General features: G+C 63.2%; 1 protein-coding gene across 6 annotated transcripts; it reads left to right on the plus strand.

The window, feature by feature from the left end:
* Positions 1-224: 224 nt before the first annotated feature.
* Positions 225-26402, plus strand: ZBTB7B (zinc finger and BTB domain containing 7B). 6 transcript variants are annotated; one of them, XR_014941708.1, is made up of 4 exons: positions 4544-4682; positions 20030-21030; positions 23512-24803; positions 24876-26402. XR_014941708.1 is itself a non-coding variant. In XM_085534980.1 (3 exons), exons 2-3 carry the CDS (start codon positions 20039-20041, stop codon positions 23957-23959), a joined length of 1440 nt encoding a protein of 479 aa, XP_085391106.1. In that variant the 5' UTR covers positions 225-397; positions 20030-20038; the 3' UTR covers positions 23960-26402. The 6 variants fall into 6 exon arrangements, 5 of the variants coding, with proteins under 5 accessions (XP_085391106.1, XP_085391108.1, XP_085391107.1 ...); XM_085534980.1 differs by lacking the exon at positions 4544-4682 and adding an exon at positions 225-397 and having other exon boundaries at positions 23512-26402; XM_085534982.1 differs by lacking the exon at positions 4544-4682 and adding an exon at positions 2133-2236 and having other exon boundaries at positions 23512-26402.

Here is a 26402-nt window from a genome sequence, read left to right on the forward strand (position 1 = left end):
TGTGAGCACAGCTGGAATCCGAGCAGGTGAGCACAGCGGGACTGGAGGAAGATGAGCACATCTGGGGCAGCCCCCCCGACCCCCCCCCGTCCCCATCCGATCCCTCCTCGCCCGATCTGCATCCTTTATTTATAACTCCAATAAACGGTGTCACCGGCACCAAAGAGCTCCGCGTTCCGATGCTCTCCTCCGCCATCCCCCCCCTCACCTCCCACCCCCGGGGCTGTCCCGGTGCCGTCACCCGGGGGCTCCGTCGCGTTCCGGGGACCGGCAGTGCCCTCTGCAGGCGGCCGGGCCGGGTCGAGATGACCGTCCGGTCCTTCCTGCCACGCCGCCGGCCCGGCACAGACGGGGCCTGGCGGCTCTACGACCCCCAACCCGTTCCCGGTGTTAAGAGGTGAGCGCCGTCCGCACCGTCGGGGCTGCGGGAGGGAACGGTGAGACGGAGAGAGATGGGGGGACACCGGAATAGAATAGAGGTTAAGAATAGCGGCGGGGCCGTGCGGGGCGGGGGTTGCGGCCTCGGGGCCCGGGACTGCGGGAAGAACCGGGGGAACGGAATGAGGGGGGGGGTAAGGGGGGAGTGGGCACCGAAACCCGGTTGGAAGCGGTGGGGCTGCGGTGCGGGATGCGGAGGGGTGGGATGAAGAGGGGGGGGCTCCGCCACGGGGGCACCGGAAGGCGGCGGGGCCGTGGGAGGCCGGTTTCGGGTTGGGGGGTTTCGGTGGTAACGGCGGGGAGGGGATTTTTGGGCGGATTTCCACCCCCCCCCCACTCCGAAGCCTCCGCTTTTGCGGGAACCACGAGCGGGTTCCGAACTGACGGGATAGAGCTGAGCCCCCCCCCCATAAACCGGGACGGGTCTGAGCCCAACCGGGATGGGGACGGACGGACGGACGGACAGACCGACAGGTGACCGCAGGGTTAGAGCTGGGTGGAGGTGAGGCAGGTGGGCGGACGGAACGATGGACAGACAGACAGACGGACGGACGGACGGGAGATGCAGCTCCGTGCACCGCGCTGCGTTCGGGGAAAGCAAAAAGGAAACGGCCGCAGGTGCCCGGTACCGGCTGGGATGAACGAACCGAGAACCGGGGCACCGGGGGGGGGGGGGAACCGGGAGAGGCTGGGGCCGGCCCGGAGCGGAGCCCCCCGCCCTCGTCGCTGACATAACGTCTGCGGGGCGGTGTTTGCATTGGCAGCGCACGGCGGCGGCTCACACTTTCCACCCGCTCCGGGCAGCGGCCGCGCCGGGCTCTGAGTCAGGAGCGCTCCGGGGGGGGGGGGGGGTCGGGGTGAGGCGAGGTGAGAGCGGGGCCGGGCCGCCCCCCCCCCACACACACACAAACACCGGGACACGGGTCGGAACGGGACCCCCCCAACCGGCACCTGCCAAGGGCCGCTGCGGGGGGGGAGCTCCGCCAGCCCGGTTCACCGGCACCGCAGGGCCGTGGGGGGGGGGGGCTCGGCTCCCGGTGCCCGCTTCTCTGTGCCAGTCGGTGCACGGCGCCCGGTTTCCCGTTCTCCGGTGCCCGATGCTTCTCTCCCGTTCTCCGTTCCCCATCCCGGCGCTCGGTTATCCATCCCCCGGTTTCCCTTTCTAACCCCCCCCGCTTTTTCCGTTCCGGTGCCCCGTTCCTCACTCTCCGTTTTCCCGTTCTCCATCCCGGTGCCCGTTCTCCCCCCCCCTCCCCCTACAGCCGGCACCGAACGGGGCGGACCCGAAGCTCCTGCGGCCGCATCGGGCGGAGCGCTCAGCGCCTGGCACCGGGCGCGGCACCGGGTGCGGCACCGCCGGACCGGGCTCCCCCCAGCGGGGGGCGGCCCCCGGTGTGAGCTCGGCTCGTTCCCTCCCCGCCGCCCCCCCCCGGCGCTCTGACTCAGCTCTTCCTCCCCCCGCTCCCCACGGCCGGGCCCCACCGGCCCCGAAGGGAGGATGATGGGGGGGGGGGGGGGGGGCTGGGTGTGTGCGTGGTGGGGGGGGGCACGCCGCCGCCCTCCCCCGAGGGAAGGGGGGGGGACGGGGGGGGGGCTGGGGGGGGGGACGGGGAGGTGACGGACGGCCCCCTCCGCCAATAGGAGGAGGGCGATGCGATGCGCTGCCCAATGGGTTCGGGGGGGTGGGCGCTTCCTGGAGGCGGTGGGAGGGGGGGGGCCGGGCGGGGCGGCGGTGCAGGTGGAGGAGGAGGCGGGGCTGCGGCCCCGGGACCGGCGCTGGGCGGGGCGGGGAGCGCAGGTGAGCTCGGAAAGCGCAGGTGGAGAACGGAGGAGGTTCGGAACGGGAGGGGGGAGAACGGGGAGCGGCGGAACGACGGTTCTGTCTTGTACGGAAGGAGCGACGGACGAACCGATACCGGCCCGGTGCCCGCAGCCCGGCTCCGGTGAGTCGCTCCTGTTTCCCGGTGCTCCTTGGCGGGGCCGGTGCCGCTCGGTGCGTTTCAGGTCTATCGGGTTTGGTTCCGTGGCGATGAGCCGGTTCCGTACCCGGTTCCCGGTGCGGTTCCCGGTGCGGTTCCCGTTGAGCTCCGTTCGTTTCACGCACCGGGAGCGGCGGGGACGGGAACTGCCGGCGGACGCGGACACGTCGGCGGGCGCGGTGCCAGGCAGGGGGGGTTGGGGGGGGGCTGCGTGTGCTGAGCCCCCCCCCGCTGTTCCCTGTCCCCATTGGTGTCCCTACATCCCCGTGTCCTTTAAGGCCTGTCGGGGACCTGCCCTGCCCCGGTGAGCTCACGGTTGGGAATGACACCCGATGGTAAAACCGGGGCCGAGGTGATGCTTCACCCGATACCCGGCAGCCAGGGGGTGCCCACAGCGCCCTTCCAACCCCCCCCCCCACTTCCCCACCCCCCCCCCCACCCATCGGGCACCCTGAGCCCTGTGGACTCTGCCCTGCACCCAGCTCCGTGCCGTGCTCCCCCCCCGGGCCGCTGCCCCCGCTGCTGTTTATCCGGGGCGGGGTGCGGTGTTTACCCTCACACCAAACAACGGCCGTTGTCTTGGGCTGTTGCTGCTGCCCTTGACCGGGGGCTGCTCCGTTTTGGGGGGGGGGGTTCGTGCTCTTTGGGTCCCCTCTTGGCCTTGATCTCTGGGGGTTCGGTGCCTTTGGGGTGAGTCTCAACGTGCCTCAGTTTCCCCAAGTACAACAGCCGGGTTGGTGGCTCTCTGGGCACAGTACCCATATGATGGGGGGGGTCTCAGATATGGGGGGGGTCTCAGATATGGGGGGGGTCTCAGATATGGGGGGTCTCAGATATGGGGGGGGTCTCAGATATGGGGGGGGTCTCAGATATGGGGGGGGTCTCAGATATAGGGGGTCTCAGATATAGGGGGGTCTCAGATATAGGGGGGTCTCAGATATGGGGGGTCTCGCATATAGGGGGTCTCGCATATAGGGGGTCTCGCATATAGGGGGTCTCGCATATAGGGGGGCCTCACATATAGGGGGGCCTCACATATAGGGGGGTCTCGCATATAGGGGGTCTTACTTATAGTGGTTCCACTCTGGTGCCCGCTGAGGGCACGTGGTGGTGGTAATGCTGAGTATGGAGTGAGGGGAACTTCAGCTTGGAGCCCAGAGAAGGGGAAGCTGTGGGGCTGCAGAGGGATGTGGGGCAGTGGGACTGTGCTGTGGGGCTCTGTGTGGGGCAGCTCATGGGTTGGGGGGGGGAGAGGGTTTGGAGGGGGGGGGGACGGAGCAGGTTAACCCGGCTGCTGCCAACTGAGGCCTGGGGAGGTGACCACAAGGCTGGGGGCTGGAGGGCTTTGAAGGGGGGCTTTGAAGGGCTGACCCCCCCCCCAATAACCAAAGCTTTGCAGGCAGCAGGGCTGAGCCCGAAGCTGTGCCAGCTGCTGCCATGCACCCTCAGTGCACACGTGGCACACGAAGGCCCCGAGCACTTACACACACACGGGGGGGTGGGTTGGGGGGGGGGGTAGTATTGGGGTGGGGGGGGGCTGGTGGGCACAACCCGGCCCTGCAGGGTGGGTGGGTGTCCGGAGTCAGAGCAGGAACTTCTCCTTCGGGGAGGCGGTGGATGATGAAACCAGGCAGAAATCTCTGTGCTGGCAGCGTTGGCTGCTGGCTGCAGCCCCCGGGAGCGCTCACAGGGACCTCTCCATAGAAACCCCCCCCCCAAATGGGGCACTGGGGATGGGGTGGGAGTGGGGCTGCCGTCCCCTCTCGTGTCCGTGGGGTAGAGCTGCATTGAGCTGCGTGTCCACACCCCGCTGAGCCCCGGGGGCGAACGGGGACGGAGCGAGGGGCCGGGCTGAGACCCGTCCAACTCGCTTCATGCCACGGAGGTGACGCTGGGGGTGGCCGGGGGGGGGGGGGGCAGGTTGCCGTGCCTGTCCCCAGCTGTGCCCGGTGACCTTCAACTCAACGAGGGCCCGGTGGTAAAACGCCGTCAAACCTCCGTGTACCGTAATAGGGAACCGTAGGGAAACGTAGGGAAACGCCGGTCCCGGTGTCCCCGGGGGAGCCACCAACGTGACGGGTCGGGGCCGTGGGCGATGGGGGGTGGGGGTTCGGGGGGGGGACTGAGCCGTGGTGAGGGAAAATGAAAGCAGGTGATGCGGAAGGAGAAGTAGGTCAGAGCTCTGGCCTCTCCCGGCAGGCTCAGCTGTGCGTGCTCCGCTCTGTCCCCGCTGTGTGTCCCTATGGGCAGCGGCTGCAGGCGGCGGTGAGTTATAGGGGGGGGGTCCCGGGGGTCTGGGGGTGTTGCCAACCCTCGGTGTTACCGGATGGCACTGAGCTCTATGCTGTCCCCCCACCCACCCAAGCCCGGTGCTGTCCCCGTGGTGAGGATGGGGATGCTGAGCTCTATGGGATGGGATGGGGGAAGGAAAAAGGGGGGGGGGGGGATTCACGGCTTGGGTGGTTTAATGGGGACGGCCCCGGTTTGGGGACAACGTGGGGATGGCCCTATATGTCATAGCATGGATGTGTGTCCAGCTCATGTAGGTTCAGGTTGAAGGGGGGGGGTTGGAGGTCTCAGTGCTGTGCAGATCGAGGGGGGGTACAGCCGTGTTAAGTGGGCTCGGGGGGGGTGGGGGGGTACAGCCGTGTTAAGTGGGCTCTGGAGGGGGGGGGGTACAGCCGTGTTAAGTGGGCTGGGGGGGGGGGTACAGCCTTGTTAAGTGGGCTTGGGGATGGGGGGGGTACAGCCGTGTTAAGTGGGCTTGGGGATGGGGGGGGTACAGCCGTGTTAAGTGGGCTCGGGGTGGGGGGGTACAGCCGTGTTAAGTGGGCTCTGGAGGGGGGGTACAGCCTTGTTAAGTGGGCTCGGGGGGGGGGTACAGCCGTGTTAAGTGGGCTGGGGGGGGGTACAGCCGTGTTAAGTGGGCTGGGGGGGGGGGGGTACAGCCTTGTTAAGTGGGCTCTGGAGGGGGGGGGGTACAGCCGTGTTAAGTGGGATGGGGGGGGTACAGCCTTGTTAAGTGGGCTCTGGAGGGGGGGTACAGCCTTGTTAAGTGGGCTGGGGGGATGGGGGGGTACAGCCGTGTTAAGTGGGCTCGGGGATGGGGGGGGTACAGCCTTGTTAAGTGGGCTCGGGGGGGGGGGGGTACAGCCGTGTTAAGTGGGCTCTGGAGGGGGGGTACAGCCTTGTTAAGTGGGCTCGGGGATGGGGGGGGTACAGCCTTGTTAAGTGGGCTCGGGGGGGATTAGAGCTGCCTGCCCCCCCCCCTCCCTCCCTCCTGGGATCAGCTGTGGGCAGCGGGGAGCTGGAGGCAGCTGCGTGGGGGCGGAAGCTGGGCTATTTCAGGGGGTGTAAGGGGGGGCTGCGGGCTGACACTGTCCTTGCTGGGTGACCCCAAAGGGATGGAGCATCGGGGCCTGTCCTATGGCAGCACTGCTGGCTGCTCAGGGGGCCACCAGGATGGGTGGGGGGCATCACCCACCTAATGCTCCCCCCACCACTTGGGGCTGCGCGGTGGGACCTGGGGGTCTGACTGCCCCCCCCCCCCCCCCCCAAAGGGGTTCTATCTGTGCGATGTGGGGTGGTGGGAGCTGAGCTGCCCCATTTAGTCCCACTGCCCATAGGGTCCACAAGGCAGAGACAGGAGCACAGCGCTCTCCATTGCCCCCCCCCCCCCCCACCATCCTGGCTCCCCCCTCAGCCCCTCCCTGCAGCTCAGGGTGGGTTTCACCCCCCACTGGGATGATGGGACCCCATAGTGGCTGTTGACCATTTCCTTCCTGTTCTCACCCCCCTTCAAGCTCCGTTTTGGCAACCCCTTCCTTCCCTGTTCCTTCCTGCTGCCTCCACTCAACACCGTGTCCGGGTGCAGCCGGGGACAGCGCAGAGTCCGACCTCATCTGCCCCATCCCCTCCCTATGGGGCAGCAGGGCTCCAACAGTGGGGCACCCTATGGGGGAGCTCCACACCCCCCCATCCCCTCCCTATGGGGCAGCAGGGCTCCAACAGTGGGGCACCCTATGGGGGAGCCCCACATCTGCCCCATCCCCTCCCTATGGGGCAGCAGGGCTCCAAGAGTGGGGCACCCTATGGGGGAGCCCCACATCTGCCTCATCCCCTCCCTATGGGGCAGCAGGGCTCAGCAGCTCCAAGAGTGGGGTACCCTATGGGGGAGCCCCACATCTGCCCCATCCCCTCCCTATGGGGCAGCAGGGCTCAGCAGCTCCAACAGTGGGGCACCCTATGGGGGAGCTCCACATCTGCCCCATCCCCTCCCTATGGGGCAGCAGGGCTCCAATAGTGGGGCACCCTATGGGGGAGCTCCACATCTGCCCCATCCCCTCCCTATGGGGCAGCAGGGCTCCAACAGTGGGGCACCCTATGGGGGAGCCCCACATCTGCCCCATCCCCTCCCTATGGGGCAGCAGGGCTCCAACAGTGGGGCACCCTATGGGGGGAGCTCCACACCCCCCCATCCCATTGCTGCTGCTGGGCTGGGGGCCATCAGGATCCCAATGGTTCGGTACCGGGATGCTTTTGGGTTGTGCCCCATCCTGGCTTTATCCATCCCATATAGTGCCAGGTGAGGATGCAGTGTAGCTCTATTGCAGCCCACCCCATTAGATGCCCCCCCCCCCACCTTAAAGCTGGGTTCTGCACCCCCCCAGCAGCCATTACTGGTGCTGGGGATGGTTGCAACACCCCCAGGGTGGGGGTGGGGGGGTATATAGTGAGTCACCCCCCCCCCCAATGGGGCCCGGCCACCAACGGGAACCCTGAGTCAGGGCTGTGTGCCCATGGGAGCCCCTCCCTGCCCGCCTCGCCCACCTTATCTCCCGCCCTATAGCACCTGGCACACCTGGGCCAGGGGGGGCTGGCGCCGTTCCCCTCCTTTATGGGGAGCAAAGGGCAGGTTTGGCAGGCAGGTGCCTCCCTCCCTCCTGGGGTTGTTGCTCTGGGTCCTGTGCCCACCTTCAGGTCCTGGCAGCCTAAAGCAACGTGGCAGCACTAAGAAGGCAACCTCAGACATGGCAGTGCCCATAGAGATGCCATGGGGGGGTGCTGCCCATAGAGATGCCTGGGGTGGCTGCTGCCCATAGAGATACCATGGGGGGGGGCTGCCTATAGAGATGCCATGGGGGGGGGGCTGCCCATAGAGATGCCAAGGGGGGGGGGTTGCCCCTCTCCCTGCCCATAGAGATGCCATGGGGTGGCTGCTGCCCATAGAGATGCCATGGGGGGGGGGGGGGGGGGGGGCTACCCCTCTGCTTGTCCATAGAGATGCCATGGAGGGGGGGTTGCCCCTCTGCCTGCCCATAGAGATGCCATGGGGGGCTGCTGCCCATAGAGATGCCATGGGGGGGGGGGGCTACCCCTCTGCTTGCCCATAGAGATGCCATGGGGGGGGACTGCTGCCCATCTGCCTGCCCATAGAGATGCCATGGGGTGGCTGCTGCCCATAGAGATGCCATGGGGGGGGGCTGCCCATAGAGATGCCATGGGGGGGGGCTGCCCATAGAGATGCCATGGGGTGGCTGCTGCCCCTCTGCCTTCCCATAGAGATGCCAAGGGGGGGGGCTGCCCATAGAGATGCCATGGGGTGGCTGCTGCCCCTCTGCCTGCCCTCCCATGGGGCTGAGCTCTTGCACAACCCACAGCAGCTGAGGCCCCCATCCCCCCCCATCCCCATCCCCCCCCCACTCCACCCCCCCAGCAGCTGCAGTGCTCTTCCCCTTTCTGCCTCCTGCCACCCTCCCCACGGCTGGCACGGCAACGTGGGGCTGTGGGTGGGATCTGGGGTGGGGTGGTTATGGGGGGTGGTTATGGGGGGTGGTTATGGGGGGGAGCCCCATTGTGGCCCCATGGCACTGCCCCATCCGGGTGCTGTGTTGGTGTGGGCGGCCGGGGCGGGTGCTGGGGTGTGGGGCTGCAGCTTGGGAGCTAATTGCTGTTTGGCTGGGGACTCATAGGGTGTAATTATGGGGGCATTGCATGAAGGCTGAGCCTGCCCCAGGGAGTGGAGTGTGGGGGGGGGGGGTGCCCAGGGGGTGTGGGGTGGAGCAGGGTGGGTGCTATGGGGCAGCTGGGGCCATATGAGACCATATGAGAGACCCCTCTGTGGGTTATGGTGTGCTCAGGGTATTGGTGCCAGGCTTCATGCAGCTGCCATGTCTGCCATAGTATTGTGTGATAGGAACCAACATTGGGGTCAGCTGTAGGGGCATGGTAGTAAATGGGTGGGCTGGCATTGGGGTTGGCTATAGGGTCACAGCAGGGCCCATGGATGGGATGGCATTGGGGTCTGCTATAGGGTCACAGCAGGGCCCATGGGTTGGGCATTGGGGTCGGCTATAGGGTCACAGCAGGGCCCATGGATGGGCTGGTTATGGGAGCACAGCAGGACCCTTGGAGCTGACTGTAGGGACACAGTAGGACCCTTGGGGTTGACTATAGGGGCACAGCAGCACCCATGGATGGCCTGGCATTAGGGCTGGCTTTGGGGTCACAGCAGGATCCATGGGCCTAGCAGTGGAGCTGGTTATGGGGTCACAGCAGCACCTGTGGGGCTGGCTATGGGGACACAGCAGAACCCATGGATGGGCTGGCATTGGGGCTGATTATGGGGTCACAGCAGGACCCATGGATGGCCTGGCTATAGGGGCACAACAGCAGCCATGGCCCTGCAATGTTCAGACTGGTTATGGGGTCACAGCAGGACCCTTGGGGCTGGTTATAGGGGCACAGCAGCACCCATAGCCCTGCAATGTTGGAACTGGCTATAGGGGCGCAGCAGCACCCATAGGCCTGCAATGTTGGGGCTGGCTATGGGGACACAGCAGCACCCATGGCCCTACACTATTGGGAATGGCTATGGGGACACAGTAGCACCCTTGGGGCTGGTTATGGGGGCACAGCAGCACCCATAGCTCTACACTATTGGGGCTGGCTATGGGGACACAGCGGCATCCATGGCCCTGTAGCGTTGGTACTGGCTATGGGGCAGAGCAGCACCCATAGCCCTACACTATTGGGGCTGGCTATGGAGCAGAGCAGCACCCATGGCCCTGCACTATTGGGGCTGGCTATGGGGACACAGCAGCACCCTTGGGGCTGGCTATAGGGGCAGAGCAGCACCTTTAGGGTTGGCTATGGGGCAGAGCAGCATCCATGGCCCTACACTATTGGGGCTGGCTATGGAGCAGAGCAGCACCCATGGCCCTGTAGTGTTGGTGCTGGCTATGGGGACACAGCAGCACCCTTGGGGCTGGCTATGGGGCACAGCAGCAACATGGCCCTGTAGCGTTGGGGCTGGCTATGGGGACACAGCAGGACCCATGGATGGCCTGGCTATAGGGGCACCGCAGCACCCATGACCCTACACTATTGGGGCTGGTTATGGGGACACAGCAGCACCCTTGGGGCTGGCTATGGGGCAGAGCAGCACCTTTCGAGTTGGCTATGGGGCAGAGCAGCACCCATAGCCCTACACTCTTGGTGCTGGCTATGGGGACACAGCAGCACCTTTGGTGCTGGCTATGGGGCAGAGCAGCACCCATAGCCCTACACTCTTGGTGCTGGCTATGGGGCAGAGCAGCACCCATAGCCCTACACTCTTGGTGCTGGCTATGGGGCAGAGCAGCACCCATAGCCCTACACTCTTGGTGCTGGCTATGGGGCAGAGCAGCACCCATAGCCCTACACTCTTGGTGCTGGCTATGGGGACACAGCAGCACCTTTGGGGTTGGCTATGGGGACACAGCAGCAACATGGCCCTACACTATTGGGGCTGGCTATGGGGACACAGCAGGACCCATGAATGGCCTGGCTATAGGGGCACAGCAACACCCATGACCCTACACTATTGGGGCTGGCTATGGGGACACAGCAGCACCCATGGCCCTACATAGTTGGGACTGGCTATGGGGACATAGCAGGACCCTTGGGGCTGGCCATGGGGACACAGCAGCACCCTTGGGGTTGGCTATGGGGACACAGCAGCAACATGGCCCTGTAGTGTTGGGGCTGGCTATGGGGACACAGCAGCACCTTTGGGGTTGGCTATGGGGCAGAGCAGCAACATGGCCCTGTAGTGTTGGTGCTGGCTATGGGGCAGAGCAGGCCAGGCATGCGCATGGGGCCGTGGACAGGCTGCAGCACGCTGCACCGAACCCAGCCCTGCGGTGGCAGCCCCGGCTCCCGGCTGTGGCCAGCAATGGAGCAGGCAGCACCCATCGCCCAACCCCGGGGCGTCGGGAGGGCTGGGAGCCACAGGGTGCCACCGAATCCATGGGGATGGGGAGGGGATGGAGCAGTGAGGTGCCAACCCAGCAGGCTGGGAAAGAAGGGGATTGGGGTTGGTGGGGTTTGGGGTTCCCCCTTATTTCTATACCCACCCCACGTTCCGGGTTGGCGTTGGTTGGTTGGTTGCAGAAGGGTTAATAGCTTGTATGTGTGTTCTGGGAAGCGGGGCTGGGAGGTGCGTGACCCGGGGTGTGGGCGTCGACTCCCTTTTGAGGTGGGATCCGAGAGAGAGAAGAGAAAGAAAAAGAGCTGAAGTGCAAAGCAGGGGAGCCAAGTTCACACAGCAGCACCCTGCACCCTCCCTGTGTTGGCTGGAGCAGCGCCCCGGCCACGCGGCCATAGGCGCCAGGTGAGCAACACGGCCCACCCTGCTCGTATCTATGGGGTTATGGGGCTGGGAGGGGGATATAGGGTGGCTATGGGGTCGTTTCTAAGTGGTTTTGGGGTTGGCGGCATCGAGCGAGTCTTGCAATGGGGTGGGAGGGATGGGGTGGCTTCAATGGGGTCATTGCGGTGTCCGCTCTGCTGGCACGTGGTATAGGGATGGATTATGGGGTCGTGGTGCTTGGGATGGGGTCCTAAAGGTGGGGGGTGAGGGGAGGTGGGTCCCCACTGTAGGTTGTGGTGGGGCTGTGGCCTTGAGCCCGGTGCTGTACGGTGTGGGGCTGAGTGCCATGATGTGAGCCCCACACTGCTGAGGGCTCAGCCCCATTGAGCCCCACACTGCTGAGGGCTCAGCCCCATTGAGCCCCACACTGCTGAGGGCTCAGCCCCATTGAGCCCCACACTGCTGAGGCCTCAGCCCCATTGAGCCCCACACTGCTGAGGGCTCAGCCCCATTGAGCCCCACACTGCTGAGGGCTCAGCCCCATTGAGCCCCACACTGCTGAGGGTTCAGCCCCATTGAGCCCCACACTGCTGAGGGTTCAGCCCCATTGAGCCCCACACTGCTGAGGGCTCAGCCCCATTGAGCCCCACACTGCTGAGGGCTCAGCCCCATTGAGCCCCACACTGCTGAGGCCTCAGCCCCATTGAGCTCAAGGTTTGGGGGGGGCACGCAATGGGATGGGGTCCCTCTATGGGGCGGCCGCCATAGGGCTCACCCCCCTTGCTATGGGGTGGGTGGGTGCTGTTTACCCTCTCATCTCTTCAACCCATTTCCTTTCTTGTGTGCTCGCTGTTTGCTCCTTTCAAAGAGTGGGGAGCTTTTCCCCTGCCCTCATCCAAGCTCCCATTTGCCACCGGGACCCCCCAAGACCCCCACCCATATATTAAGGCCACAAGGCCGGGCCGGACCCCCACCCATTGCCACGCACCATCAGGTGCTGTTGTACATAGGGCCGCGCAGCCCCCACCCCACAACCACCCCGACCCTATGCAGCACCCAAGCTGCCTCTTGGGATGAATGGGTGGGTGGGGGGACACCCGGCCCCCTGGGTCCCTTCCCAGCTCCATAAGGGCCCCATGGGGCGAGGGGCCGGGTGCCGGGCTCACCTTCCTGCCTGACTCATTCTCCCCATTGCAGCTGTGAAGTCCCTCGACAGCCCAGCAGCAGCTGGGAGCACCCCGAGGTGGGGGCAGCGCTCCCAACCCCCCCCCCTAATATCCATCCACCCCCCCATATCCATCCACCTGCATGGCGTGGGGTCCCTATGGGTCCGGGTTGGCCCCGTGCCTTGTGTTCAGGCTGCGGCCCCATGGCACAGTGGGGCTGGCAGGTGCTATAGGGCCGATGGTTCTCGGTGTCAGGGTGACCCGCAGCCATTGTTCCCATTGCAGCGTGCCGGCAATACGGCTGCTCGTTGGGCACAGGGAGCGAACCCCCCCCTCCTCAACCCCCCAACCCCCCCCTCACCCCCTAAGCCCCCCTTAACCCCCCCTACCCCCCCAACCCCCCCCCTTCCATCCCCAGCCGAGGGCGAAACGGGGCCCGGCTGCGGGCATTGACGTAACCGAGAAAGCGCTGCTCTTTGTGGGGGGGGGGGGGGACATGGGACGGGCAGCCTGATGCTCCCCTCCCCATCCATCACTCCGACCCCACGGCGACATCGTCCCCATGTACCACCCGAGGGTCTCGGTGGGGCTGGGGGCGGCTCCGACTCCTTCACACCTTGTTCCATCTCCCCCCTTCAAACCCCCCCCCCCCCGCCCCCCAACCCCTCAGTTTCCTTATCGCCGCTTCGATCTCCTTCGATGGCACCCGCTCAGCATGTGACTTCGCTCCCGTGGGGAGGATGCGCGGGGGGGTCGGGGAAGAAGCGGCGGATGGGTGCGATGGAAAATCCCCCTCGTGTCACCTCCCCGCCCCCGGCTCCGCTCCTTCATCCGCTCGGGGGGTCCCGGCTTCATCCTTCGCCCCCCGCTTTGCTATTTAGCGGGTGAAGAGCTGGAGATTTGCGGCCCCCCAGCCCCCCCAGCTTCCCATAACGGCAGTGATAACGGCCTGCAAGCAGCGCTGAGGTGATGGGGGGGGGTCTACACATTGTTGGACCCCCCCCCCCATCCCGTAGCACCGCGGACAGGAGGAGCTGCGGGACACGGGGATGCGGAGCCGTCTGTCCGTCTGTCCGTCTGTCCGTCTGTCCGTCTGTCCGTCCTTCCACCTCGTGCCTCAATCCCACCCCAGCTCCTCGTTTCTCGATGGCATCGCATCCCCCCCCCCCCTCCATTATACTCTCCTAATCCCACCCCCCCCCCCGCTGTTAATCCCTCTGATCCCATCGGGGGCTGTCGCAGCCTGTTGGCTCCCGTCTCCCTTGATGCTTTAATCGCCCCTAATCCCTTCGCCCCCGCCTCGTGGGCACCCAGGACCCCCTTAGGGGTGGGCACGGGGACGTCGGACGGCGCCGACATCCCGGGCGGTCGGCGCTGCCCGTTTCCCAGTTTCAGGGGCGGCTGCCGTCCTGTCCTGCCGGTCGGGCCTGCTCGGCAACGCGGGGCGGCTCCGCAGCCGGTTGCTCCGGGGCCGTTCCCAGCCTCTTGCCGAGGCAGCCCCAGTTTGGCGAGCTCCCAAAGCTCAGGGAGCGGCCGGCGATGGGATGGGGATGGGCTCCTGTGCCGGGGGCCGCCGGCCGCGCCGCCCCCTCCATGGGCAAGAGGGGGCACGTCCCCCCCCCCCCCTCCCCGACCGCCGACGGCACCGAGCGGCTTGGCACGGCCACGGCGGCGGGGTTCGGTTCGGAGCGGCCCGACCCGACCCGACCCGGGAGCAGCTCGGCACCGCGATGTCCGGAGCTGTGGTTTAGTTCTGTACGGATGGGAGCTGGGGAGCAAATGGGGTTTGGTTCGTGGTACGGGATGGGTTTGTTCTATGGCACAACCTGGGTTTGTTCTATGGCACAGCCTGGGTTTATTCCATGGCACAGCCTGGGTTTGTTCTATGGCACAACCTGGGTTTATTCTATGGCACAGCCTGGTTTTATTCCATGGCACAGCCTGGGTTTGTTCCATGGCACAACCTGGGTTTGTTCTATGGCACAGCCTGGTTTTATTCCATGGCACAGCCTGGGTTTGTTCCATGGCACCTCACTCATTGCCCCATGGCACAACCTGGCTTTCCTCCACAGCACAGCCTGGGTTTGTTCTATGGCACAACCTGGTTTTGTTCTATGGCACAGCCTGGGTTTGTTCTATGGCACAGCCTGGGTTTGTTCTATGGCACAGCCTGGGTTTGTTCTATGGCACAACCTGGGTTTGTTCTATGGCACAATCTGGGTTTGTTCTATGGCACAGCCTGGGTTTGTTCCATGGCACAGCCTGGTTTTATTCTATGGCACAACCTAGTTTTGCTTTATGGCACAACCTGGGTTTGTTCTATGGCACAACCTGGGTTTATTCTATGGCACAGCCTGGGTTTATTCCATGGCACAGCCTGGGTTTGTTCTATGGCACAACCTGGGTTTGTTCTATTGCACAGCCTGGGTTTGTTCTATGGCACAACCTGGGTTTGTTCTATGGCACAGCCTGGTTTTGCTTTATGGCACAGCCTGGTTTGTTCTATGGCACAGCCTGGGTTTATTCTATGGCACAGCCTGGGTTTGTTCTATGGCACAACCTGAGTGTGTTCTATGGCACAGCCTGGGTTTGTTCTATGGCACAGCCTGGTTTTGTTCTATGGCACAGCCTGGTTTTATTCCATGGCACAGCCTGGGTTTGTTCTATGGCACAGCCTGGTTTTGTTCTATGGCACAACCTGGTTTTGCTCTATGGCACAGCCTGGTTTTGTTCTATGGCACAACCTGGTTTTGCTCTATGGCACAGCCTGGGTTTATTCTATGGCACAACCTGGCTCTCCTCCATAGCACTACCCTATATGCTCACACTCATCCATAGAGCACCATGCTGTGCACCAGGACACGATCCTAATCCACACCCCCCCTGCCACCATCCCCACTCACAGCACTCAGTGCCGCATCCATCACCCCCCCGTGGTTCACACTTAGTGTATCACCCCAGGTTGTGATCCCCATAGACCCCATCCTGACCCCCATATCACCCCAGGTTGTGATCGCCATAGACCCCCCCACCATCTCGGTGCCGGTACCACCGTGTCGAACCCAACCTGCCCTATGGGGCCGCCAACTCGGGGAGGCCTCGGTGCTTCTTTTATGGCATCGCTGACGCAAAGCTGTGCCAACTGCAGCGTGGGAAAGGCCCCTGCTCACGCAGGCAGGGCTTGGCTGGCTGGGCGAGGAGCGGCCCGGGGCTGGGGCAAAGCATGGGGGGGGGGGCTGGGCCCCCATTGGGAGTGGGGGCAGGAACCCAACGCTGCGCTGATCCTAATCTGCGGGCAGGAAGCGCGGCCCCGTCTTCCCAGCCCGGTTGGGTTCTGTGGGGCGGCCCCCGGCTTTAGTTTGAAGGGGTGGGGGGGGGGGGGTTGGGTTCTTTTCCCGGTACCGCCGCCCACCCGCTTTCCCAGGACGGGGAGCTGCGGCCGGTTGGGGCGGGGGGATGCGGTGGGGTGGGTTGGGGGGCTGCGGTGGGGTGGGGTGGGTTGGGGGGCTGCGGTGGGGTGGGAAGGCAGGAAACGAAGCGCTTCGACGCCGCTCAAAGGCGCCGCGCTGAGATTTCCCCCTTTGCTGCGGTCGCTTTGGGGGCGGCGGTGGAAGGAGGTGGGAGGGGGGGATGCGGTGGGAGCTCGACGGCGGCACGAGTCGCTTCTATGGCGTCCGAGAGAGATTTGGGGGCTCGGAGGGGATGATGAGATGGGTAACCCTCAGGGAGACCGCTATTGGGGTGCCCACCCTGAAGGAGAGATGATGCTTTGGCACCCATGGGTGCTGATGGTGGGATGGAATCTCCTTGCACCGCAGTGGAGCTGACACTTTGGCACCCATGGGTGCTGATGGTTGGAAGGGGTCTCCTTGCACTGCAGTGGAGCTAACACTTTAGCACCCATGGGTGCTGATGGTGGGATGAGGTTTCCTTGCACTGCAGCAGAGCCGATGCTTTGGCACCCATGGGTGCTGCACGGTGGGATGAGGTTTCCTTGCATCACAGCAGAGCCAACACTTTGGCACCCATGGGTGCTGCATGGTTGGAAGGAGTCTCCTTGCACCCAGTGGAGCCAACACTTTGGCACCCATGGGTGCTGATGGTGGGATGAGGTTTCCTTGCATTACAGCAGAGCTGACACTTTGGCACCCATGGGTGCTGATGGTGGGAAGGGGTCTCCTTGCATTACAGCAGAGCTGATGCTTTGGCACCCATGGGTGCTGACGGTTGGAAGGGGTCTCCTTGCACTGCAGTGGAGCCAACACTTTGGCACCCATGGGTGCTGATGGTGGGAAGAGGATTCTTCACACCACAGCACTGCAGCAGAGCTGATGCTTTGGCAGCCATGGGTGCTGATGGTGGGAAGGAGTCTCCTTGCACCATAGCAGAGCTGATGCTTTGGCACCCATGGGTGCTGCATGGTGGAAGGAGTCTCTTTTCACTGCAGTGGAGCCAATGCTTTGGCACCCATGGGTGCTGCATGGGGGGATGAGGTTTCCTTGCATCACAGCAGAGCCAACGCTTTGGCACCCGTAGGTGCTGCACGGTGGGATGAAGTCTCCTTGCACTGCAGTGGAGCCAGCACTTTGGCACCCATGGGTGCTACATGGTGGGAAGGAGTCTCCTTGCACCATAGCAGAGCTGATGCTTTGGCACCCATGGGTGCTGCATGGTGGAAGGAGTCTCTTTTCACTGCAGGGGAGCCAACGCTTTGGCACCCATGGGTGCTGATGGTGGGATGAGGTTTCCTTGCACTGCAGCAGAGCTGATGCTTTGGCACCCATAGGTGCTGCATGGTGGAAGGAGTCTCATTGCACTGCAGTAGAGCTGATGCTTTGGCACCCATGGGTGCTGATGGTGGGATGAGGTTTCCTAGCACCACAGCAGAGCCAACACTTTGGCACCCATGGGTGCTACATGGTGGGAAGGAGTCTCCTTGCACCATAGCAGAGCTGATGCTTTGGCACCCATGGGTGCTGCATGGTGGAAGGAGTCTCTTTTCACTGCAGTGGAGCCAACGCTTTGGCACCCATGGGTGCTGATGGTGGGATGAGGTTTCCTTGCACTGCAGCAGAGCTGATGCTTTGGCACCCATGGGTGCTGCATGGTTGGAAGGAGTCTCCTTGCACCCAGTGGAGCCAACACTTTGGCACCCATGGGTGCTGATGGTGGGATGAGGTTTCCTTGCATCACAGCAGAGCCGACACTTTGGCACCCATGGGTGCTGCACGGTGGGATGAAGTCTCTTTGCACTGCAGTGGAGCCAGCACTTTGGCACCCATGGGTGCTACATGGTGGGAAGGAGTCTCCTTGCACCATAGCAGAGCTGATGCTTTGGCACCCATGGGTGCCGATGGTGGGATGAGGTTTCCTTGCACGGCAGCAGAGCTGATGCTTTGGCACCCATAGGTGCTGCATGGTTGGAAGGAGTCCCCTTGCACTGCAGTGGAGCTAACATTTTAGCACCCATGGGTGCTGATGGTGGGATGAGGTTTCCTAGCACCCAGTGGAGCCAACACTTTAGCACCCATAGGTGTTGCATGGTGGGAAGGAGTCTCCTTGCACCATAGCAGAGCTGATGCTTTGGCACCCATGGGTGCTGATGGTGGGATGAGGTTTCCTTGCATCACAGCAGAGCCAACACTTTGGCACCCATGGGTGCTGATGGTGGGAAGGAGTCTCCTTGCACCATAGCAGAGCTAATGCTTTGGCACCCATGGGTGCTGATGGTGGGATGAGGTTTCCTAGCACCGCAGCAGAGCTGACACTTTGGCACCCATGGGTGCTGATGGTGGGATGAGGTTTCCTTGCATCACAGCAGAGCCGACACTTTGGCACCCATGGGTGCTGCATGGTGGGAAGGAGTCTCCTTGCACTGCAGCAGAGCTGATGCTTTGGCACCCATGGGTGCTGATGGTGGGATGAGGTTTCCTAGCACCGCAGCAGAGCCGACACTTTGGCACCCATGGGTGCTGATGGTGGGATGAGGTTTCCTTGCATCACAGCAGAGCCGACACTTTGGCACCCATGGGTGCTGCATGGTGGGAAGGAGTCTCCTTGCACTGCAGCAGAGCTGATGCTTTGGCACCCATGGGTGCTGATGGTGGGATGAGGTTTCCTTGCACTGAAGTGGAGCCAACACTTTGGCACCCATGGGTGCTGATGGTGGGATGAGGTTTCCTTGCACCGCAGTAGAGCTGACACTTTGGCACCCATGGGTGCTGATGGTGGGAAGGAATCTCCTTGCACTCCTGCAGAGCTGATGCTTTGGCACCCATGGGTGCTGATGGTGGGATGAGGTTTCCTTGCACTGCAGTAGAGCCAACACTTTGGCACCCATGGGTGCTGATGGTGGGAAGGAATCTCCTTGCACTCCTGCAGAGCTGATGCTTTGGCACCCATGGGTGCTGATGGTGGGATGAGGTTTCCTTGCACTGCAGTGGAGCCAACACTTAGGCACCCATAGGTGTTGCATGGTGGGAAGGAGTCTCCTTGCACCATAGCAGAGCTGATGCTTTGGCACCCATGGGTGCTGCATGGTGGAAGGAGTCTCTTTTCACTGCAGTGGAGCTAACATTTTAGCACCCATGGGTGCCGATGGTGGGATGAGGTTTCCTTGCACTGCAGCAGAGCTGATGCTTTGGCACCCATAGGTGCTGCATGGTTGGAAGGAGTCCCCTTGCACTGCAGTGGAGCTAACATTTTAGCACCCATGGGTGCTGATGGTGGGATGAGGTTTCCTTGCACTGCAGCAGAGCCGACACTTTGGCACCCATGGGTGCTGATGGTTGGAAGGAGTCTCCTTGCACTGCAGCAGAGCTGATGCTTTGGCACCCATGGGTGCTGATGGTGGGATGAGGTTTCCTTGCATCACAGCAGAGCCGACACTTTGGCACCCATGGGTGCTGATGGTGGGATGAGGTTTCCTTGCATCACAGCAGAGCCGACACTTTGGCACCCATGGGTGCTGATGGTGGGATGAGGTTTCCTTGCACTGCAGCAGAGCTGATGCTTTGGCACCCATGGGTGCTGCACGGTGGGAAGGAGTCTCCTTGCACCATAGCAGAGCCAACACTTTGGCACCCATGGGTGCTGCATGGTTGGAAGGAGTCCCCTTGCACTGCAGTGGAGCTAACATTTTAGCACCCATGGGTGCTGATGGGGGGATGAGGTTTCCTTGCATCACAGCAGAGCCGACACTTTAGCACCCATGGGTGCTGATGGTGGGATGAGGTTTCCTTGCACTGCAGCAGAGCTGATGCTTTGGCACCCATGGGTGCTGATGGTGGGATGAGGTTTCCTTGCACTGCAGCAGAGCCGACACTTTGGCACCCATGGGTGCTGATGATTGGAAGGAGTCTCCTTGCACTGCAGCAGAGCTGATGCTTTGGCACCCATAGGTGCTGCACGGTGGGATGAAGTCTCCTTGCACTGCAGTGGAGCTAACATTTTAGCACCCATGGGTGCTGATGGTGGGATGAGGTTTCCTTGCACTGCATTAGAGCCGACACTTTGGCACCCATGGGTGCTGATGGTTGGAAGGAGTCTCCTTGCTCCATAGCAGAGCTGATGCTTTGGCACCCATAGGTGCTGCACGGTGGGATGAAGTCTCCTTGCACTGCAGTGGAGCCAACACTTTGGCACCCATGGGTGCTGATTGTGGGATGAGGCTTCCTTGCATCACAGCAAAGCCAACACTTTGGCACCCATGGGTGCTGATGGTGGGATGAGGTTTCCTTGCATCACAGCAGAGCCAACACTTTGGCACCCATGGGTGCCGCCTGGCGCTGATCTCCCCCCTTTATCCCCCCCAGGTGAGGACGATGGCGAGCCCCGAGGACGACCTGATCGGCATCCCCTTCCCCGATCACAGCAGCGAGCTGCTGAGCAGCCTGAACGAGCAGCGGCACCTCGGGGTGCTGTGCGACGTCACCATCAAGACTCAGGGCTTGGAGTACCGCACTCACCGCGCCGTGTTGGCCGCCTGCAGCCGCTACTTTAAGAAGTTATTTGCTGGACAGGGACCTGGGCAGGAGGTTTGCGAGCTGGACTTTGTAGGACCGGAGGCTTTGGGGGCTCTTTTGGAGTTCGCTTACACCGCCACGCTGACCATCAGCAGCTCCAACATGGGTGAGGTGCTGCAGGCAGCCCAACTGCTGGAGATCCCGTGCGTTATCGCCGCCTGCGCCGACATCCTGCAGTGCCACGGTTTGGAAGCTCCCGGTCCCGATGATGACGATTGTGAACGAGCCCGTCGTTACCTGGAGGCTTTTGCCACCCTCCCCGACGGGGACCCCCCAGCGGCTCCCCCCGCCCGCCCCGCAGCCCGTCGTAGCAAGAAAACCCGCAAATTCCTGCAGGCGAGGGGGGCCCGCATCAATAACCACAACGAGGAGCCGCCCGCTGAGGCCGAAGGCTCCCGCAGCCCCCTGCCCGCCCCGCAGCCCCCATCCCCGCCCCCGATGCCCGAGGGGTTGGCGCAGCCCTACGAGGCTTTCGATGTAGCCGAGGAGGAGGAGCTGCCCCCGCACGCTTTCCCCTTCCCTTATCAGATGTCCCCCGAGGAAGGAGGTTCGGACGACGATGTGATCGATCCCGATCTAATGGCTTATCTGAGTTCGCTGCATCACGAGGCGCTGGCGCCCGGGCTGGATAGTCCCGATAAATTGGTTCGGAAAAGGAGATCCCAAATGCCCCAGGAATGTCCCGTGTGTCACAAAGTCATTCACGGCGCCGGCAAACTGCCCCGGCATATGCGCACTCACACGGGGGAGAAGCCGTTCGCCTGCCAAGTGTGCGGCGTGCGCTTCACGCGGTGAGTGATGCCGGGTCCCCCGGGGTGCCCATGGGGTCCCCTGGGTGCCCATAGTATCCCCGGACCCATGTGTCCCCCAGGTGCCCACTGTGTCCCCCCATGTGCCTGTGGTGTCCCCCCATGTGCCCATGGTGTCCTCTGTGTGCCCATGGGGTCCCCTGGGTGCCTGCACTGTCCCCTGCCCCATGTGTCCCCTGGATGCCCACCGTGTCCCCCAGATGCCCACTGTGTCCCCCTATGTGCCCATGGGGTCCCTCTGTGTGCCCATGGGGTCCCCTGGGAGCCCACAGTATCCCCTGCCCCATGTGTCCCCCAGGTGCCCACCATGTCCCCCTGGGTGCCCACGGGGTCCTCTGGGTGCCAGCAGTGTCTCCTGTTTCATGTGTCCCTTGGGAGCCTGTGGTGTCCCCTGGGTGCCCATGGGGTCCCCCAGGTGCCCATTGTGTCCCTCTATGTGCCCATGGGGTCCCCTGTGTGCCCGTGGTGTCCCCCGAGGTGCCCATGGTGTCCCCTGGGTGCCCATGGGGTCCCCTGGGTGCCTGCACTGTCCCCTGCCCCCTGTATCCCTCAGGTGCCCACCATGTCCCCCTGTGTGCCCATGGGGTCCCCTGGGGTGTCTGCAGTGTCCCCTGTCTCATGTGTCCCTTGGGAGCCTGTGGTATCCCCTGGGTGCCCATGGGGTCCATCTGGGTGCTTGCACTGTCCCCTGCCCCATGTGTCCCCCAGGTGCCCACTGTATCCCCCTGGGTGCCCATGGGGTCCCCTGGGTGCCTGTAGTGTCCCCTGCCCCATGTGCCCCCTGGGTGCCTGTAGTGTCCCCCTATGTGCCCATGTTGTCCCCCTATATGCCCATGGGGTCCCTCTGTGTGCCCATGGGGTCCTCTGGGTGCCTGCAGTGTCCCCTGCCCCCTGTATCCCCCAGGTGCCCACCGTGTCCCCCTGTGTGCCCGTGGTGTCCCCCGGGGTGCCCATGATGTCCCCTGGGTGCCTGCACTGTCCCCTGCCCCATGTGTCCCCCAGGTGCCCATTGTGTCCCCCTGTGTGCCCGTGGTGTCCCCCGGGGTGCCCATGGGGTCCCTCTGTGTGCCCATGGGGTCCACCTGGGTGCCTACACTGTCCCCTGCCCCCTGTATCCCTCAGGTGCCCACCATGTCCCCCTGGGTGCCCATGGGGTCCCCTGGGTGCCTGCAGTATCCCCTGCCCCATGTGCCCCCCAGGTGCCCACCGTGTCCCCTTGTGTGCCCGTGGTGTCCCCCGGGGTGCCTATGGTGTCCCCTTGGTGCCCGCAGTGTCCTTAGGGTGCCCATGATGTCCCCTGGGTGCTCATGGTGCCCCCTGTGGCACAGCTCTTCCCCACAGATGCCCATAGCACCTCCCTGTCCCACACTGTCCCCATAAGGTCCCCATACTTTCCCCATAGCATGTCCCTATAGCACATCCCTGTCCCAGAGGTCCCCATACTGTCCCCATAGTTCACCCTTGTCCTATGCCGTCCCCATAACACATCCCTGTCCCAAAGGTCCCCATACTGTCCCCATAGCATATCCCTGTCCCAAAGATCCCCATACTGTCCCCACAGCACTTCCCTGTCCCACACTGTCCCCATACTGTCCCCATACTGTCCCCATAGTTCACCCTTGTCTTATGCTGTCCCTATAGCACATCCCTGTCCCAAAGGTCCCCATAAGGTCCCCATACTGTCCCCATAGCACCTCCCTGTCCCAAAGGTCCCCATACTGTCCCTATAGTACATCCCTTGTCTTATGCTGTCCCAATAGCACATCCCTGTCCCAAAGGTCCCCATACTGTCCCCATAGCACATCCCTGTCCCACAGTCCCCATAAGGTCCCCATACTGTCCCTACAGCTCACTCCTGCCCCATACTGTCCCCATAGCACATCCCTGTCCCAAAGGTCCCCATACTGTCTCCACAGCACCTCCCTGTCCCACACTGTCCCCATAAGGTCCCCATACTGTCCCCATAGTACATCCCTTGTCTTATGCTGTCCCTATAGCACATCCCTGTCCCAAAGGTCCCCATACTGTCCCCATAGTTCACCCTTGTCCTATGCCGTCCCCATAACACATCCCTGTCCCAAAGGTCCCCATACTGTCCCCATAGTACATCCCTTGTCTTATGCTGTCCCCATAGCACCTCCCTGTCCCAAAGGTCCCCATACTGTCCCCATACTGTCCCCATAGTACATCCCTTGTCTTATGCTGTCCCTATAGCACGTCCCTGTCCCAAAGGTCCCCGTACTGTCCCCATAGTTCACCCTTGTCCTATGCTGTCCCTATAGCACATCCCTGTCCCAAAGGTCCCCATACTGTCCCCATAGCACATTGCTGTCCCCATAGCACCTCCCTGTCCCAAAGGTCCCCATAAGGTCCCCATAGTGCCCCCTATCTCCCCCCACCCCCCCCTCCCATCTCCCCCCACCCCCTCATCCTGACCCCCCTTTTCTTTCCCCCCGTTAATAGGAACGACAAGCTGAAGATCCACATGCGCAAGCACACGGGCGAACGACCCTATTCGTGCCAGCACTGCAGCGCCCGCTTCCTACACAGCTACGACCTAAAGAACCACATGCACCTCCACACCGGAGCTCGGCCCTACGAGTGCTACCTCTGCCATAAAGCCTTCGCCAAGGACGACCACCTTCAGCGGCACCTTAAGGGTCAGAACTGCCTGGAGGTTCGTACCCGACGCCGGCGTCGCGAAGACCCCCCCCCACCACCACCACCCCCCGATGCTTCACCCGGTATCGACCTCTCCAATGGGCGGCTGGAGGGGCTGCGTCTCTCCTTGGCTCGTTATTGGGGTCCGGCTCAGGTGAAGGAGGAGGAAGAGGAGCCGGAGATGGAGATGGAGCATGAGGCTGAAGAAGGGCCGCAGCCGGACGGCATGGTGCCCGTGGAGATGGTGTAGAACGGCACGATATGGGGGGGGCGGTGGGATGAGCTGGGCTGGGCCGGGCCGGGTCGGGTGATACTGGGATGTGTGCTGGGCTGAGCTGGGCTGAGCCGTGACAGGTCAAGACATGCCAGGCTGAGCTGTGCCAGGCTGAGCTGTGCCAGGCTGAGCTGTGCCAGGCTAACCTATAGGCTAAGCTATGCTGGACCAACCTGTGCCAGGCTGAGCTGTGCCAGGCTGAGCCGTGCCAGGCTGAGCCATTCCAGGCTAACCTATAGGCTAAGCTATGCTGGACCAACCTGTGCCAGGCTGAGCTGTGCCAGGCTGAGCTGTGCCAGGCTGATCCATACCAGGCTAACCTATAGCTAACCTATGCTGGACCAACCCGTGCCAGGCTGAGCCATGCCAGGCTGACCTGTGCCAGGCTAACCTATAGGCTAAGCTATGCTGGACCAACCTGTGCCAGGCTGAGCCGTGCCAGGCTGAGCCGTGCCAGGCTGAGCTGTGCCAGGCTAACCTATAGGCTAAGCTATGCTGGACCAACCCGTGCCAGGCTGAGCCGTGCCAGGCTGAGCTGTGCTGGGCTGAGCTGTGCCAGGCTAACCTATAGGCTAAGCTATGCTGGACCAACCTGTGCCAGGCTGAGCCGTGCCAGGCTGAGCTGTGCCAGGCTAACCTATAGGCTAACCTATGCTGGACCAACCTGTGCCAGGCTGAGCTGTGCCAGGCTGATCCATACCAGGCTAACCTATAGGCTAACCTATGCCGGACCAACCCATGCCAGGCTGAGCCATGCCAGGCTGAGCTGTGCCAGGCTTAGCCATGCTGGACCAACCCGTGCCAGGCCGATCCATGCCAGGCTAACCTATAGGCTAAGCTACGCTGGGCCAACCTGTGCCAGGCTGATCCATACTAGGCTGATCCATGCCAGGCTGAGCCATGCCAGGCTAACCTATGCTGGACCAACCTGTGCCAGGCTGAGCCGTGCCAGGTCAAGCCGTGCCAGGCTGATCCATGCCAGGCTGAGCTGTGCCAGGCTAACATATAGGCTAACCTATGCTGGACCAACCTGTGCCAGGCTGAGCCATGCCAGTCTGATCCATGCCAGGCTGAGCCATGCCAGGCTGAGCCGTGCCAGGCTGAGCCGTGCCAGGTAACCCATGCTGGACCAACCTGTGCCAGGCTGAGCCGTGCCAGGCTGCACCGTGCTATTCCATGCTATGAGCCGGTCCAACGCGTTCTGTGCCGGTCCGGGCAGATCGGAGCTGTTCTGTTCCGTGCCGTGTTACACCCAGCGCAGCCCCGGCCGCTCCGTGCGGTACCGGGCCGGACCGGATCGTACCGTCCCGCACCGGGCCGTGCCCTCCAGCCGTGGGGAGGAACGGAACGGTCCCACCCGTGTCCCGGAGCGGAGCTGCCGCCGCGCCCCATCGCGCTCCGTTCCTGTTTTTCCCGTCACGGTTTGTTCTGAATTATGCAAAGGGGGGAAACTCCCCCATGGCGGATTTGCACAATGGGGCGGGGGGGGCCCCGCCGCCGCCGTTCATTCCAACCCCCCCCCCCCCCTTAATTCCCGTATTCCCGGGGCAGCCCCCGCCTCCATGCAGGGACCCCCCCCCCAAATCCCTTTCCCCTCCGGTTCCATCCCCGGGAACCGAAGCGCGGCACTGGGTGGGGGTTCCCGGTGGGGCGGCGGGGGGGTCCCCGTCGTTCATCCCGCGTTGTAAATAGCTTAACCCCGGAGCCCCCCCCCTCCTCCCTTCCCCGAGCAGCCCCTCCCCCCGGCGAGCCCCCCTCGCCCCTGCACTCCCGGCTGCTTTCTCTCGTTGCACTATTCCGGGTGAGCCCCCCCGGGACCCCCATCTCCCCACCCCGGGGTGGCCGGGTTCCCCCCCCCCCCTCCCCTTATTCTCTCCCCCCCCCCCACACCCCCGCCTGCCCTTTGCACATGGCCCCAGGGCGCACACCCGGGGATGGACTGGAAGGGGGGGGGGTTGGTGGTGGTGGTTTGGGGGGGGGTGGACCGGCACTATTTGCCTAAAAGCAGAGTTTATCTATATTTAAAACAGAAAGATGATGTAATATATACCCACCCCCCCCACCCCCCATCCCAGGACCCCCCCTCTTTCTCTCCCCCCCCCCCAACCCCCGCTGCTCCTCCTTACCCCTGCGCCTGTCCTTGCCATGGGGTGATGGGGACGGCGGGGGGAGGTTGGGGGGGGGGGGTGTGGGGTGGGGGGGGTCTCCCGTCGTGGCTTTAAAAGTGCCTTATGGGGAACTTGAATTTCTCGGCGACTTGAACCTCTCCGGTGTCGGAAACCGAACGGAACCGCTGCGATCTGTTCGGGTTTTGGTTTCGTTTTTGGTTTTATTTTCGTTTTTTGTTTTATTTTATTTTGGTTTTTATTTTTAAACGAAGGCTGCTTAATAATAAACGGAGAAGCAGGGAATAAAGCGA

This window comes from Coturnix japonica, unplaced genomic scaffold, assembly GCF_054131305.1.
Source record: "Coturnix japonica strain WE unplaced genomic scaffold, WE-NBRP24 Scf106, whole genome shotgun sequence".
NCBI lineage: Eukaryota > Metazoa > Chordata > Aves > Galliformes > Phasianidae > Coturnix > Coturnix japonica.